The 16,633-nt window shown below is 57.3% G+C and overlaps 1 protein-coding gene across 2 annotated transcripts; it reads left to right on the top strand.

The window, feature by feature from the left end:
* Nucleotides 1-2: 2 nt before the first annotated feature.
* SLC26A11 (solute carrier family 26 member 11) lies at nucleotides 3-16,021 on the top strand. Of its 2 annotated transcripts, XM_034789864.1 has the most exons (17): nucleotides 3-77; nucleotides 1,513-1,879; nucleotides 2,911-3,103; nucleotides 3,294-3,379; nucleotides 4,592-4,671; nucleotides 5,994-6,136; nucleotides 7,009-7,184; nucleotides 7,589-7,661; nucleotides 8,254-8,304; nucleotides 8,581-8,641; nucleotides 9,082-9,137; nucleotides 9,359-9,499; nucleotides 10,746-10,873; nucleotides 11,413-11,512; nucleotides 12,068-12,201; nucleotides 12,765-12,837; nucleotides 13,253-16,021. In XM_034789864.1, the coding sequence occupies exons 2-17, from the start codon at nucleotides 1,682-1,684 to the stop codon at nucleotides 13,345-13,347; spliced, it is 1,788 nt and encodes a 595-aa protein (XP_034645755.1). In that variant the 5' UTR covers nucleotides 3-77; nucleotides 1,513-1,681; the 3' UTR covers nucleotides 13,348-16,021. The 2 variants fall into 2 exon arrangements, with proteins under 2 accessions (XP_034645755.1, XP_034645756.1); XM_034789865.1 differs by lacking the exon at nucleotides 9,359-9,499.
* Nucleotides 16,022-16,633: the final 612 nt, after the last annotated feature.

Genomic DNA, 16,633 nt, shown 5'->3' with positions numbered 1-16,633 from the left:
GCCCCCTCGTCGGCTCCGCCCCGGGCACGTCACATGAGCCGGGCCGGGGTCCGGGCGCCCGGCGGCGGCTGGCGCGGGTGAGTGCGGGGCCGGGGGTCCCTTGGCCGGGCAGCGGGGGGGACAAGCAGGGCCGGGGCAGCCAGAGCTCCCCAGGGCCCCCGGGCGCCTCCTCTCCTGTTCCCCGACCCCGCTGGGCGCCCCACACCGCTACCACTGGCAGTCGTGTCCCCAGAGGAGCCCCTGTCCCTGGGCTCCCGGCGATAGGGGCTGGAACTAGGGGAGCTGCTGCCCCCTCCCCCCCGGGCTTTAAGTGGTTTCCATCCTAGACAGGGTTTTACTGTGTGGTTCAATGGCTCTCAGCCCCCCCCCCCAAATTGTTCCAGGGCTGGGGGCAGGAGCCTCGCCCTGCTCTGGGTCTGAGGACACGGGGCCAGCCCGGGAGCCATCCCTGGCTATTGATGGACCTGTCCTCCATGAACTCCTCTAATTCTTTTTTTAACCCTGTTATACTTTTGGCCTTCGCAACATCCCCCGGCAAAGAGTTCCGTGTGTGTGGTGTGGAGCAGCGCAGCCCTTCCTCTTGTTTTAAACCTGCTGCCCATTTCTTTCATCAGGTGACCCCTGGTTCTTGTGTTACGTGAGGGGGTAAATAACACTTCCCTAGTCACGTTCTCCATCATAACGTTCATGATTTTATAGATCTCTATTGTATCCCCCCTTAGTCGCCTCTTTTCTCAGCTGTACGGTCCTAGTCTTTTTGATCACTCCTCCTAGGGACGTTGTTCCAGACCCCTGATCATTTTTGTTGCCCTTCTCTGTACCTTTTCCAGTTCTAATGTATCTTTGTTGATATTCCTGTGTGACATGGGGTTTGTTGTGCCCCTCATCGTGGGTCTTTGTCACCTTGGCCCTGCACAGGTAGAGAGGTGTATGCCACCTGTCCCTGCCGCGGATCCAGCTAGCCCTGGCTGGTCTTCCTCTGTTCTCAGCCCTTGACTTTGTAAAATAGTCAGAGAAACTCACCCCTGCTGGGCGACGTACTGCTCAGATCCAGGTGCTGGGCATTTCTGGGAACGGGGGACTCCTTCGTTCTTTGCAGCGCTGTGTAAAAACTCTCTATTTCCGTCTCTTTGCCAAAGAGAGAGAGAGAGAAACCAGTTGAGCAGCACTCTGCCCTGGCCCAGGCCAGCCCTTTGGGACCCACTCCCTGCCCTGGAGGGCTGCTAGCCAGTGACCCTCTGGGATCCTGTTCCAGGAGAGAGAGCCAGAATCCATTCTAGGGCACAGAAAAACTCCACCCAGCAAGTTCTCTGCACTTGCCCCCAGGGCCAAGGCTCTGCCTTAGGAGACCTCAACCAGGTGAATGAAGGAGGTGGAGGCATCCCTCAGTCTGGGCCTTGATAGGAGACCAGAAGGAGAGGAGGCCATCGGTTGGTGCTATCAGTGGACAGACAGTGCCCTGTGCATCCCTCCCCGGCCTAGGCCGAGTCTCTGACCCTCCTTCCCATGCAGGTATGTTGGAGAACCAGAGAACTCTACTGAACAGAGCTGCTGAGGAGACTGTCTTCTCCCGGTCACCATGTCCCCTGAGACCGCTGCAGGGGATTCTAGCGGTGCCCTGACAGACCCAGCGGAGCCTGGAGCGTGTTACACACTGGCCTGAATCCCCAAGAAAGCTGCTATGGCAGAGCGGGACCGAGAGGCCCCCACGCGGTGCTGTTCCTACCACACAGTGCAGAGGTGGTTCCCTGTCCTCAGGTGGCTGCCCCAGTATTCTCTGGGGTGGCTGCAGCTCGATCTCCTCGCTGGCGTGACCGTGGGCCTGACGGTCGTGCCGCAAGCGCTGGCCTATGCCGAGGTGGCCGGCCTGCCAGTTCAGGTGGGTTGCTTGATTCTAGACCCAGAGGGTTGTGCCAGGGGTGGGTGGAGGCAGCTGTTGTGAGTTCCTTTGCAGAATCCTCTCGAGGCAACCAATAAGTATTGTTTCCCTTCCCCTCCTGTGTTCGAACAGGGACCCCAATGCCTCAGTGCTGGGGACATTGAGAAGTACGTCCCTTGGGCTGTCCCTGGCATAGGCGTGTGCTGATCTGATCAATGCAGGCTCCTCACCTGGCCTTACCTACACCCAAGCTTAGAGCTCACTCTTTCCATGTGCGAGTAAATCCATAGTGTCCCCTTTATAGCACCTACCCCCAACGCCACTACAGCCTAGATGTTCCCCAGCTGCAGTAGCTAAATGTACCGTGGCATTGGAGGTGTTTCCCAGTCACAGCACAGAGCATATTGTAAATACTGCCACGCAGGAAACCTCAAGTTTTTAATGGTAGCCACTGCAAAAATGCAGAGTTCTGAGCGTTATAAAGGGGGCACTGTTCACAGTGGGGGTGATTACAGTGTGTGGGGGGGTGCTTGCATATCCTGGCAGAATGCTGCTGATTGTAACAGCTGGGGACTGGGTGGGTGTTAGCGAGGCAGTAACACATGGCAAGGTGAGTGGTTGTGGCAGGGCACTAAGGTGACTGGATAGCAAGTGTGAAAAATCGGGACAGGGGGTGGGGGGTAATAGGAGCCTATATAAGAAAAAGTCCCAAATATCGGGACCGTCCCTATAAAATGGGGAGATCTGGTCATCCTACAGGGCACATTGGGGGACTGAAGGCAGGCAGCCTCCTGGGACCGTCCATGTTCCTCTTTCAGAAAGTGTGTGGGACAGATATCAGGGTGACGAACGTCCTACAGACGTTTCTTCTGAAGATTACCCAATACGTTCTCCTGGGATACTTCCATGGCCAGACCCTTTGTTAACCAAGCCCAGCCCTCCTTTCAGAATGCCCAGTTCCCGGCATGATCCGAGCAGGTTCCCAGGTTGCTGTGATTCTGGTGCTGAAGGCTCTGTTTGTTCCTGTGCAGTACGGTCTCTATTCCTCCTTCATGGGCTGCTTTGTCTACTGCCTGCTGGGGACCTCAAAAGATGTGACGCTGGGTCCAACGGCCATTATGTCGCTGCTGGTCTCTTCCTATGCGTTCCATGACCCTGCCTATGCCATCCTGCTGACCTTCCTGTCAGGCTGTATCCAGCTAGCCATGGGTCTCCTGCACCTCGGTGAGATGCTGCGGCCAGGTTGGGCCTTGTTTTTGTATGACGCTTCTCAGTCTAGCAACTTGTCCCCGCAAGAAATGTCTCTGCTGTTGTCCAGCTCCGACTTGTACAGCCTTGCACTCTGCATGTGTGTGCATGCTGCAGTGTGTACCTAGGAGAGCAGCTTCCTTATAGGAATTTCCATCCCTTGCAGGTTTCCTACTGGACTTCGTTTCCTGCCCCGTCATTAAAGGGTTTACCTCGGCCGCTTCGGTCACCATTAGCTTCAACCAGGTCAAGGTAGGACCTTCTCCTGCATGTGACCTTTTCCATTTCTGTAGTTTAACTTGCGCAGTAGCCTAATGCAGCCTTGTAAAGTTGTCATAAAAATTCACCGGCCCAGGTGCACCGTCTGCTTAGCTCAGCACAGTGATATCAGTGGGAACATGAAGGATACTTGGCTGGCCCCTCAGACAAACAAAGAGTTGTGCCAGATGAGTGCACTGGAAGGATTTTGCAAGGTTGGTGGGATGGGGTGAGTGCCCTGCGCTGCCATGCTGGTGACCCATAGTGGGTTCCTCGCTCCCTCCCTCCCAGAGCTGAGAGCATGCTCAGTGCTGGTGATGTTCTGCCCATTGGCTGGGCTTCCTGGGGGACCTGGTAGTTATGCTGTGTGGACAAAGCTAAACCAAGCTGTATGCTTCCCTTGTAAATACACTGTCCTCCTCTCTGCTGACAACGGGGGTTATGGGGATGCTGCGGCCGGGGACAATCTGTACCATCTGACTGTTGTGCTGGGTGATTTTTCTCTGCGGGGAGGTGGGGGGCCTGGGATTGGCTGTGAGGTTTGACTGGTCCATGGCTTGGCCAATCCTCTTCATTCCTTGTGGTGATTTTAGGTATTGCCACATTTCCTTTGTGGTTGACCGTAATCAGAGAGGGACGTGGGTCAGCATATGCTTTGCAAGGCGCTAGACAAGAGAAAACATCAGCTAATCTCTTATGGTTTCATCAAGTGCTCTTTCTGGGAGGAACCTCTGAGCTCTTTTAGCCACAATCACCGTCAGTCTCTGGTGACAAGTGAGAATTCGAGAGGCGGCTGCTGGACAGTCGTGGGTCACGGAAAACACCCCAGTTTGAATACCAGGTTTGGGAGAGCCTGTCTGCTTGCATGGGAAGCAGGACTCTGTCTCCATGGGGCTGGGGCTGCCTCAGCACCAGGCATCTGGGAGAATGGGAACTGTTTTCCCCACTGAGCCTCCAAAGTTTCCTAGGGGTGGGGGAAGGATCTGGAGAAAATTCCTTGGCCAGAGGTTTGCACACAGCTATGTGGTCTGGTCCCTGATGAAAGCTCCCAGGTAGCAGCCACAAAAGACACTGCATGGGCCAGCGCCATGGGGAAGGGGAGGGGCCAATGCCATGCTGTTTGATTTGGCATTGGGGTACCTGTCAGGTGCATCTGGGACTTGGGGCTGTGCTGGGCTTTCACAGGGCCTTTGTTTGTTTGCGCAGAACATCCTGGGGCTGCACAACATCCCACGGCAGTTTTTCCTGCAGGTGTATCACACCTTCCAAAGAATCGGGGAGACCAGGTGAGCAGCCATCTCTGTGCTCTTCCTAGATCATTCCTTCCACCAACGTCCTGGCGTGGCTGGTGTGGAGGTGGGGGGAAGGCAGGGCTGGGAAAGGCACGGGGACTATAAGGGGCAGCTGCCCGCTGCGTCATCCGTCAGATCACACCAGGCACAAGCAGACTCTGCCCAACCCCAGTGCCCTGTGCCAACACAAAGCTGTACTCCATGCCCTCCGTCATGTTGGATTGCTTTGGGGTGTGGGGACATATGGGGTCAGCCTGACTGCTTGTGGCCTCCCCAGTTGGCAGAAAGGGGGGATGGAGTGGAAAATGGAGCTGTGAATTGTCTCCCTCCTCAGTCCCATTGCTAGAGCAGGGCATTGGGCTCGTCGGTGAGCTGCCAGTCCGAAAGTGCTAGCACCAAGCAGTTACTTGCATGGCTCCCAGTTCAAGCCAGCCCTGGAAGCATCTGTGCCTCACTCAGCCTCCCTGATCTCAGACAGCCCAAGCTTGTGAGCTCAGTTGTCTCTGTGCCTCACCTTGCTCTGCCTCTAGTTAGCTGCCCCTGTGGTGAGGTAATTACTGGGTGTAATGGGCCTGTGCTACTCACTGCTCAGCGGTGCCTCCTCGTGGCTCACCTGGGGAATTACCTCACCACTGCCCCATCCTGCAGTCACCCAGCACCTTGACACAATGACTCGCTCTGCGGTCCCCATCTTGCTGGTCAGGAGCCACTGTGCCTCTCCTTTGTGGGTTAACCCTCCAGCCAAGCCCACCTTCCAGGGTCTCTCCCTATCCATTATGCTGACTGCACCCCTCCCACAGTGCTTGGTACGGGAACCCCGGCCACCCCTCTGCACTAGCTTCCAACCCGGGGGCCCTCGACCCAGCAGCTCAGGTCTGTTCTCTCAGCCCTCACTGCCCCTTCCCTGGGCAGCTTCCTCCCCCCAGTATCAGGGATCAAGGCTGCAGACTTCCTCACTGCAGCCCCCTCCTCTGTGGCCAGCTCCCTGGCTTTAGAGCAGCCCCATTTGTTTCTGCCCGTGTGAGCTACATGCCCTTTGCCGCAGTGCGGTGAGGGGCTGAAACGGGGGGGACGGGAGGGAGTGGTTGCCCCTGGCCAGTTCCGGTTGGAAGTGGATGCTGCTCCACTGATTCTTGTCGGGTTTCTGACCTGGGTCCGTCTCCCTGTTCCCTGAGAACTGATCTGATAGGGGCAGAGACGAGTCTCCTCGCTCACAGCTGGAGCCTGGGCTGGGCTGGGCCCTCCCCACCACAGAAAACCTTTGCAGTAGTGATTGCAGTGTGTTGCCACACGTCCCAGATTTGGTCTGTTTGCAGGACCGGGGATGCTCTCTTGGGGCTGGTCTGCCTGGCCGTGCTTGTGGGGCTCAGGGCGATGAAAGGCCACATCCCCAGGATCCATCGGGTGGAGCTGTTGTCTGTCAGGATCAGTCGTCTTATCGTCTGGGCCACAGCAACAGGTTGGTTGATGGCCCTGCCAAGCTCTGACTGACGTCCGCTTCCTCCCGGCAGCACCCGGAGTTAGCCCAGGGTCCGAGGGTGATGAGGAGAAATGAGGACCCTGCAAAGAGGAAGAAACAGCACGTTGTGGGTCTGCAGCAAATGCCTGCTGGGAGAGGGCTCTGGCCCAGGCTGGCTCTTGGGGGATGTGATGGGCCGTGGGGCCGTTCACCACCAGGCCCGAATCGGGCCCGTGTTGGCAGGGCCCACAAGTTGTTCCAATAGGACGGCTGCTTGGGGGCCCTTGTGTGCAGGGCCGGCTCCAGCATTTCTGCCGCCCCAAGCAAAAAAAAAAAAAAAGCCGCGATTGCAATCGCGACCGGCAGCAGCAATTGGGGAAAGAAAAAAAGAAAAGCCGCGATCGGCAGCGGCAGTTCGGCGGCAGGTCCTTCGCTTCTAGAGGGAGTGAGGGACCTGCCACCCCCGAATTGCCGCAGGTGCCGCCCCTCTCCCTTGGCCGCCCCAAGCACCTGCTTGTTAAGCTGGTGCCTGGAGCCGGCCCTGCTTGTGTGAGATGGGTCTGTCCCCTGGAGGGGCAGCAGTCCAAACCACTCTCCTGACTGGCAGTGCCTGGCCCCTTGTGGGCAGCCCCCACAGGAAGGGCCAGGACTGAGTGGGCTGTGGAGACAGAACGCCCCGTGCACGGTTGGTCTCTCCAGGGCAGGGCTGGGGCCCGCTGGTGGGAGGTTCGTTCTGCTGCTGCCCTTGCTCTTGTGGACAGCAGGCATCCACCTTGGCTGGAAAGAGCCCCCAGTGCATGTCTCTCCACTGTGCCCATCCCCACTGGGCTCGGAGCGATGCTTTCACCGCGGTAATTTCCTCTCTGATGTAGCTCGCAATGCACTTGTGGTCCTGTTTGCTGGCCTGGTCGCCTACTCCTTCCAGGTGATGGGCTCCCAGCCGTTCACCCTCACTGGGGAGACACCCCGGGGGCTCCCTCCCTTCCAGCTGCCACCTTTCTCCAAGGCCGAAGCCAACAGCACTGTGCCCTTCAGCGAGATGGTGCAGGTGAGTGGTGCTGGGGTGGTGGGAGCAGGTGGGAGCTTCCCAGGGTGGCGCTCTAATTCTGTACCGTACCTTTAAATGGCTGAGCAAGCTCGAGAGAGGAGGGATTCCGATGGGAATTGGAGGGTCTCCCCTTTGCTCCTTTCCCTGCAGTTGGGGAGCAGACAGGGCTGGATGCATGGAGCCTTGGGGTGACCTGCCCTCCAGCACATATGTGCACAGGGCTGGTGGAGCGAGGGGTCCTGTCTACCCTCGCCAGGCTGAGCTGCATCATGGGGGATTTCCTCTTGAGACTCGTCTTCCTGCTGCCCTCAGAGGTGGGGGGACAGTGCAGAGGGCACCATCTCCTGCGTCTGCAGCGCTCTCTGCCAGGAGATTCATGCTGGCCTCTCCCATCCCCTCCCCAGGACCTGGGAGCTGGACTGGCTGTGGTGCCGCTCATGGGCTTGCTGGAGACGGTCGCTATTGCCAAGGCCTTCGGTATGGTGTCGGGTCTGCCGGGCCGCGTTCCGGGCTGCCAGAGCCTTCGCTCCTCACATGGGGAAGGGTCTGGAGTCAGCTGCCACTGGGCGGGGGTGGGGAAGGACCCTGGGGTGGGAACTTCCACATGTCAAAGAAAAGCGCAGGGGGTGCAGGAAGGAAGTGCCTGGGGACTGTCCCCTGGAGTGTGGGGTCAGTGGATGGGGTGGGGGGATCACATGGAACATTCCCCCACTATTGAGTAGTTTACTACCCAGGTGAGGCAGCTCCTGGGGAATGGGGGTTGGGGTAGGGAGGTTCCCCTCGCTGCAGGCCACCCAGGCTTTGATTGCCAAGGCAGCTCAGTGTTGGTAAGGCCTGTTACTGCTCTCCAGGTACAGGGAGCGTGACCAGCAGGGCGAAGGTGGTGAAATGAGCCACTTCCCAGGGGTCCCGTGGGGCCTGTGACTCAGGTCATTCCCCCGCAAAGGCTGACACGCCCCTCCATGCGCCCTGCTGCCCCCACGCCCACTGGGTGCTGGCACAGGGTTTGCGGGAAGCTCTGGGATAAAGGGGTGGGGAGTTCTGCCCAGTCACCTCTTTCTTCTTTCAGCCTCGCAGAACAATTACAGAATTGACCCCAATCAGGAGCTGCTGGCGATGGGTAAGAGCTCAGCCAGGGGGTGGGGGATTGCCAGGACATGGTGTGCGTGGTGGGGGGAGCCTCTCCTCAGCCTGGCTGGGGCGCGGTTGGGAGTCCAGCCTGGGGACTGAATCTGCTGTGGACCCTCGTCTGCTCGTTGGAAGGGGCCTTGGTGGTGGCTTCCCCTCACTGAGCGGATGGGACGGAGGGCCCACTCTGCCCCCCCACCCCAGGCAGCATCTTGACTCCCCTCCTGACTGCACCATGCACAACATCCCTTCTCTCCCCCCACAACAGGCCTCACCAACCTCCTGGGCTCCTTCGTCTCCTCCTACCCTGTCACCGGCAGCTTTGGGCGGTGAGTAGCACCACTGAGGCTGGCCGGCCTTGTCAGGACATGGGGGATCCTTGGTAATGGGCTGGGTGAGCCCAGTCAGGGCCTGGGTTCGGATCCCAGTCAGTAGAGAGGGGCCCTTTTCTCTCCTGCCCCTGTCAGCGGCAGTGCCTGGACCCTCAGGGTTTGCTTTTGTTCCTACCCGGGTGATGTATAAAGTCAGGGGGGGGAATGAGGGGCTAGTCTCCAGACAGACAGCAGCTCAGAGTGGGGCTTGTCCCCAGTCCCCTCTCTTATGACACCGAGTCCATCCAGCAGCTCCCCCATCACTCTGGGGAGCCAGCACTGATCCCTCCGCCCCACTCTGCTCTCCTCATTCAGGGGAGCTGGAAGGAGCTGGCCTTCGTGCCTTCCGCCCGGAGCCTTCGCACGGCCTGTAACCATGCATTTGGTTTGTGTTCCAGGACAGCGGTGAATGCACAGACGGGCGTGTGCACCCCGGCAGGGGGGCTGATAACAGGTAGGTGCCCCGCTCTCACCCAGGGACTCCATTGGTGCTTCCCCTGCCATTCCAAGGGCCACCTCTGGGCCCGTCCCGCCCCAGGGTTTTACATCCTGTTCTCCTCACCCGTGTGAGGCTGGGCTGAGAGTGTGTATGGGGAGAGAGGCTGGGGTGACTCTGCCCGGCCATGGCTCGCGGTCAGCTGGCCGTGTTTCACCATCTGCGTTGTGTCTCCCCAGGGACCCTGGTCCTGCTCTCCCTGGCCTACTTGACCTCGCTCTTCTATTACATTCCCAAAGCGGCTCTGGCTGCTGTGATCATTTGCGCCGTGGCCCCGATGTTTGACGCCAGGATCTTCAGAACACTGTGGCGGGTTAAAAGTATGGGCACGAGCAACCTGCTTTGCATGCCTGCCCGGGGCTCCGAATTATTTGTTAGTCTCTAAGGTGCCACAAGTACTCCTGTTCTTCTTTTTGCACGGTTTCAGTATAGGGGGACGTTCGAAGGGATCCAGCGCCACCTGCAGGCCGCTATTGGCGATACTCTGACAAGGGTGGGATTTGGTATAACCTCCACCTGGTTAAAATATCCGTGAGGTAATATCTGTCATTGGACCAACTTCTGAGGGGGAGAGACAACAGAGCTCTTCCGAGCAACACAGAGCTCCGAGCTATCCAGCATCCGAGCTACACAGAGCTCCGAGCTACCCAGCATCCGAGCTACACAGAGATCCGAGCTACACAGAGCTCTTCTTCTCAGGCAAGACGCTTCCTCTGCTGGACCCGTGCCAGTTACGCAGGATCTGAGAGTGCCATTTGATTGTAAAGAGTGACAGAGATTCCTGTGGCACCTTATAGACCAACAGACGTATTGGAGCGTGAGCGTCTGACGACCCACGAAAGCTCATGCTCCAATACGTCTGTTAGTCTATAAAGTGCCACGGACTCTTTGTTGCTTTTTACAGATCCAGACTAACACAGCTACCTCTCTGATACTTGACACCATTTGATTGCGTGTGCTCCACACCTGAATGTAACGTCGTTCCCGCCCTCCCCTGAACGCTCCGTGCCCTGGTGTACAGAAAGGCGACACCTGGGGGTGCCCTGGACCAAGAGGGGACAGTTGACATGACAATATTCAGCGCCGAGGCAGCATTTCACGTTTCCAGGCGGCTGTAACACATCCATGTGTCCCAGCCTGGGGAGTCTGGCTGGGTGTTCTCCCGCTCACTGACCCGGCTCCAGACTCTGCCCTTCTTGAGATGAGGCCTTTGGGCCTCCCCTCCCGCCATCTCTGACAGCCCTCATGTGGTGCTCGCCCAGGTGTTGGGATTGAAGCACACAGGCAGCCCCTAGATGTTCGGATGTTGTGTTAGCACCAAACCCTGGCTTCCTGCCCCCCAATCTGAACCCTCTCCTGCCACCAGCAGCCTCCGGCCTGTGATGGGCCATGCGCAAAGGCATCTCTGCTCCCCCTCTACAGATGCGAACGGGCTTCTTTTCCCTCGTCCATTCCCCTTCCCCCGGCTCCACGGACTGCTGGCTGACTCCAGGGGCTTTGCGGAACAGCTGCTGAGTGGGAGGGTGAACGGATGGGACGAGGCAATGACTGGGGTCTCGCTCTCAGGGCTGGACCTTGTGCCGCTGTGTGTGACGTTCCTGCTGTGCTTCTGGGAGGTTCAGTACGGCATCGTGGTCGGCATTCTGGTCTCTGGCGTTCTCCTGCTCTACACCATTGCCAGGCCCAGGATCAAGGTGTGGCTCAGACCTCCTTGTGTGGGGTGGAGTTCCCGGAGATGTGGGAGGATGTCATTATTGCCATAGGCATCTACCTGGAGCAATAGCCGGGGGCATTGTGTTGCCTCCCCTTCTCCTACTCCTGCCCCATCCCCTCGTAACACCCCCATGACCCTCATCTGCCCCAGCTATGGTGCAGAGAGCCGTTCCAAGGGACGCAGGGAAATGGTTAACGTAGGCAGCTCAGAATGGTGTGGGCAGCTTTTCTTAGCATTAATGGTGTTTGAGCCCCTCCATTTCCAGTGTGCGTGCACACACATGCACGCGCACACACCCCAACCTGTCTGAGGGGTTGGGGGGGGAGTCACGGGTGTGTGGTGAGAGACGGGGTGAAGGCTCCATCACACGCCCCTTCGGTATAAGGGACAATGGCTGGCTGTGTTACCTACCCACCCGCCTCCACTGTGAGGGGGACACCGGCTCTGGGCTGAGAATTGGAGCATGTGACGTTACCCAGTGCAGCCACCTCTCATCCTTCCCCTTTGGTTGTCCTGCAGCTTTCAGAGCACGGGGTGCTTCTCATGCAGCCTGCGAGTGGTCTGCATTTCCCCGCTGTTGAGTCCCTCCGAGATGCCATGCACAGATGGGCTCTGGCAGGTACGGTGCAGTCTAGCCTGTTACAAGCCAAACACACCCTTGTTTCAATGCCGTAGCTTGTGGACAGCGCTGGCCTCACTGCTGCAGCCTCTGAATATAAACGGGGCCAGAACGGCTGCTCCGCAGTGGGGCCTTTGTCAGCCTCAGCACTCCTGGATAAATACAACTCCAAATTCAGATCAACTCCTCAGGCAAATGCCCGTGAAGCTGACCCTTAACCTCCTGTGATCAGCCTGAGAGCCCTCTCCCTGCGGCTTGTAGGGAAGAGCTCTTGGGGAAAGCCTTAGTTGGAATTGGACTGGGATTCACCCTGCCTGGGCAGGACCCGTTGATGCAGCTATCGAGGCTTTATCCTTCACTCTCTCTCAGGCTTGTCGGGCCTTCAGCATGCTCCCAGCATAAAGGGCTGGCTGGGCGGAGCAGGACTGGCAGAGGCTTGGCCAAACTACCAGGCCCAGAAAGATCGATTCCTGCTTTAAGTTTCCTGCCCAGGTGGCTGGTGAATGTTCTGCTGGAAATGCCAGTGAGATGACCACAGGGTGTTCTCGTCCTCAGTGTCTCCGCCACGCTGCGTCATCCTGGACTGCACCCACGTCAGCAGCCTGGATTATACCGTGGTGGTGGGGTTGGCAGACCTGCTGCGGGAGTTCCAGAAAAGGGGCGTCACCCTGACCTTCTCTGGCTTGCAGGTGTGTCTGGAAAGGGCGGGCCGTCTGGCTGTCAGGTCAGACCAGGGACATGGGCACTTGTCATGCAGCTGCTTCCAAAACCAATGGGCTGGTCACCAGATTAGCTCAGCCAAATTTCCTTCCCCGGAGGGAGCTCTAGAACTTGGGGCTGCACTTGGAATTTGCCAAGAACCTGACGCTTGCACCTAACTTGCCACTAACACAGCTGATGCCAGTACCCAGCATGCATTGCGGCCTGGCTGCTCAGGTCAAGATGGAGCATGGCATCTTGAGACCTGCCGTCCTCATGGGCTGCACCTGCCCACTCAAGAGTGGGGGCGCTGCTCCTACAGTGGCTGCAGGATCCGGGGTTCACTCATATGGATCAAGCGGTGGGGAGGGGCTGCAGCTGTCATCTGTGCTGCTCCTACCTAGGGACTGAGCTCTTGGGGTCAACTCAGCCCAGCCTCCCTTCCTCAGCCTCCCAGGACACACGCCTGGAAGTCTTTGCTGTCTCTGTGAGCAATGGAAGCTGGAATGTCCCCACCACACTCATCCTGTCCTCTTGTCCCCTCTCCTCTCAGGGACACGTTCTCCAGGTCTTGCTGTCTGCAGATCTGGAGGGATTCCAACATTTCCCCAGCGTGGAGGAGGCGGGTAAGTGAGGCCAGGGCCCTGCGCACTGTAGGGCTGGGGAAGGCTAATCTGCCTCTGGCATGGGACCAGCAACGGGCCGTAACCTCCAGAGAAATGCCCCAAGTGTTCAGACTAGGAGCTGCTGCTGACTGGGGCTCTGGGGAGACTGTTGAATTGAATCCCTCCGGTGGTTATCAGAGGAAGCGCTTCTGGGGTTAGATAGATCTGGAGACCCCCAGAAGTGGGGCGGGGGGGGGGGGAAGGGACCTGGCTGCCCTAAGAGAGATTCCTTCTATTTCTTCAGAGCTGGAATTCAGCCTCTGGAAAGTTAAATGCCCCTGAGTCTGTCAGGACATCTCAGCGGAGCCTGGGCCTGTGCTTTAAAAGTCCCTGTTTTGCCTTCCTCTCTCCTTCCCCACCCCTGCGTCTCCTGCAGAGAAGGGCCATGGCGCAGAGCTGGATGGCAGGTGCCAAGTCCTGCTTCACGGCGCCAGCGGGAACATGCTGCCAGCGTCCGGGCTCATCCAGTGAGGATCGGCAGCCTCTGCCCGTTTGCCCGCCCAGGTGGCGGAGAGTCTCCTTGCCTGGGACTGGCACCTCCTGGATGCTCTGGACACGTGCCACCCCCTCACCCCTGCCCTGGGTAGTTCCGAGTGCACTTTAGGGTAATACAGCCGTGGCGATGCTATCTGGGGAGGGGACGAACACCTGGTCTCGCCCCTTTGGGGTTGTTTCTCCATTGCTGTGTCCCGGGGAGCACTGAGCCATCTGTCATTGTAGGAGCCGGTTGCAAGCTGGTGGTGGGAAGCTTACTGTTTCCGGGGATAGCACTGCCCCCCCAGGGGAAGGGGACATTGCCTTCCAGGGCCCCTTGTACCCTCCTTGGTTTATGTTTCCACTGAATCGCCCTGGCTTTTGGGGAAGGTGGTGGCGGCAGCGGGATGGGGTGGAGGGTGTCTGAATATCAGGGGACAATCGGAGCAGGAACGGGCAATGGAGAATCCAGCCAAGCCCTTGACGGTCTATGCAGGCTGCCTGGAGAGTACAGGCATTACAGATGCTGGTCCAGATTGAGACCTGTTGAGTCTGGCTGGGCTCTCTGGTCAGAGCTGATCTCGGGGGCTTAGTGAGGGCTCTAGCACTTTAGTGACATTATGGACAAGGGAATGATAGTCCAGAAAGGGAATTATGGGGTGACATGGTCTGCAAAGGGGTGGAGGGAACGCAGCAGCGTCTGGGTGGGAGAACTGGTCTTTGGAGGAGGTGCTTGGGGGGGCACCAGGACTCAGATTCCTCAGTTTAAAGGTAGCTTTTAGCTGTCACCAGCAATAGGAACAAACTGCCCCCTCCCCACCCCCATGCACTGCACCCTCTGCAGTGCTCATCACCCCTCCTGGCTGATATCACACACTCCCACACCACCCGGGGTTCCAGACACAACTCCGCACATTCCCGAGTTCACAGGCATTTCACACCGGATCGCCCCAAGGTCTGTCCAGACGAGCATCCCGGCTCCAGCAGTGGCCAGTACCAGATGCTTCAGAGGAAGGTGTGAGAAATCCTGCAGTAGGAAGATGTGGGATAATCTGCCTCCCTTTGAAAATCTCCTGACTCCCACTGGAGGTTGGCTGGTGGAGGTTCTCTTCCCAAACTCTGCTTTTAGTATTTATTATTACAACCCTGCATCTTGTTGTTCATATCAATGTCCAATGCCCCTTTGACTTACAGCCTTTCCCTATTAATGGAGTTTCAAGGATACAGTAGCTGTCCTCTGTGACCAAGGACAAGTCTCTCAGCTCTAGGAATCGGGGTGATACCTGTTCATGCCACTGGGAGAGGGAGAGTTTTGAGAATTTCATTTGTAACCTAGACCTCTTGGTTTAGGATTTTTCTATAAAGCTGCCGCATTCAGTCCACCGGCGTTGGGGCTGAGCTGGGATGCTGGTATGCTGCACTAGCGCGGCTTTGAAGCTGCTATCTAATGCTTCAGAATCTGATTTCCTTTGAAAAGAAGCAAGTCTCTAGCTGCTATGGTTGGGGGAAAACCTCACGTTAATTTCACATTTGTAACTGAGTCTGCAAAGAGCCTGGAACACTAGCTTGGAGAGGTGAACTGCTCTGCTCAGCCGGGAGGAAAATTTAAATGTCCCCATTGTTAACTATTCCAGTCCCTGTGTAAGGAAGGAGGTGGAGGGGCATCACTCTGCACAATGCTCTGGGGGTGAATTGTGGTGCATTGGGGAGAGTCGATCACTTCTTATTATTCTTCCCCAGTCCAGATCGAGCCAAGCCCAAGGAGCCTCTGGGCACATACAAGCCGGAGGAGCCCAGTTGACATTTTAAATGTTCGCACAATCTGCTGTGCATGCTGTCTCATTCTGGCCTCGCACAGGAGGGCAGCTTTCCCTCCCTTTCCCAGCCTGCAGCCAGCCCAAGTGCTGCTGACTCGGGTCTGAAGGACAATGGAGCTATGGGGGAGAGGAGGGATGGGATGGCTTTAGTTTTGCAGAGCTGAAGTTGCTTCCTCCTGCCCCGGGTCCTGATTGGGTGCAGCTGCCCCCGTGAAATACATATTATGCAATGAAAACAGTTACACCCTGGCCGGGTGCACAATCCTCCTTCCCTCTCAGCTGAACTCCCTCTGTCCCCCCCCTGCCCCTCTCCTCCCCATTTCAAAAGAAAAGTCGTTAAGCCAGGGATAAGTCTAGCGCTTTACTCCAGTATCCATCAAGGAGGTCTGTACCAGGTATGGTTGCCCCAGGGCAGATCTGTTCCTGTGCCAGACTTGGCTACAGTCTCTGGGGCACCGACCTCTCTGCCTCTGGCTACCGTAGTGTGTGGCTGGAGAGGGGCAGCTGGACTATTTTGCTGCTGTGCAGTTCAAAGCTTTTGTTATACGCTGACCCGTCTCTGGACACTCACCTGATTCCCCCCCTACCTGGCACCCGGTGCTGTCGTTGGCACTTGTGCAAAGCAGGTGTGCGATGCCGCCGAATCAGAATTCTCCACTCAAACCAGCAGTTGCATGTGCTGCGCCATGGATCAGTTGTAAATTACAAAACTCAGCAGTGGGAGTCAGGCGCACTGCTTACAGAGGATGAAACCTTTCGGAACTAGCATCTGCTCTGCTCGTCCTTTACGGGGGGTGTGTTTCCAAGGGGAGCGCTCTGTACCATGAACAGTAAAACTGTGCGATTACCAATGACTCAGTCTGTGGCTCTTCCATTCCTTTGAGAAATGGTTTCTCTTTTCGATTTGCAGGAATGACTAAACCCCAGGCACGGCCTGTGACTCAGGATGGAGGGTACACAGTTACGAGTCTACACCCCGGGACGTGCCTAGACATGGCATGTCTCCCCTGTGATCACTAGTTCCGCGAAGGGGGCCATGTGCAGTCTGTGCCGAAAGCTAAGAACTCGCTGGTTGTCGTGGTTATTGGGGGAAGTATGGATGGAAAATATTGTAGGAGTGATGGAACGTGGGGGGATGTGCTCCAAAGCTGCTGGAGGTGAAACTGCTCACGTAGGCGGAGGTGGTTCTGGGAGCGAACTCAGTGAAGAGGGAGAACAACTGACATCTCTCAGCCCAGCCAAGCTTTTACAGTCTAGACAAGGGGCAGGCTCAGTCAAGCCCTTTACAGAGCACAAAAGGGGAGAACATTGGGGCAAACGGAAGGTGACAAAATGCCCCAGGTTAGGAAAAGAGACAAAAGGTCTGGAACTGTATAACGGAATACAGAAGGCCACAGCTGACATCCATTATGGAAGGGACACTCTGCCAGGGTGGGTGTCTTAAGAAACGTGGACGCCAGCTCTCT

Source organism: Trachemys scripta, chromosome 14 (genome assembly GCF_013100865.1).
Source record: "Trachemys scripta elegans isolate TJP31775 chromosome 14, CAS_Tse_1.0, whole genome shotgun sequence".
In the NCBI taxonomy this organism is placed as follows: Eukaryota; Metazoa; Chordata; order Testudines; family Emydidae; genus Trachemys; species Trachemys scripta.
The sequence above is the reverse complement of the archived record's forward strand: the minus strand, read 5'-3'. Positions and strand labels throughout refer to the sequence as shown.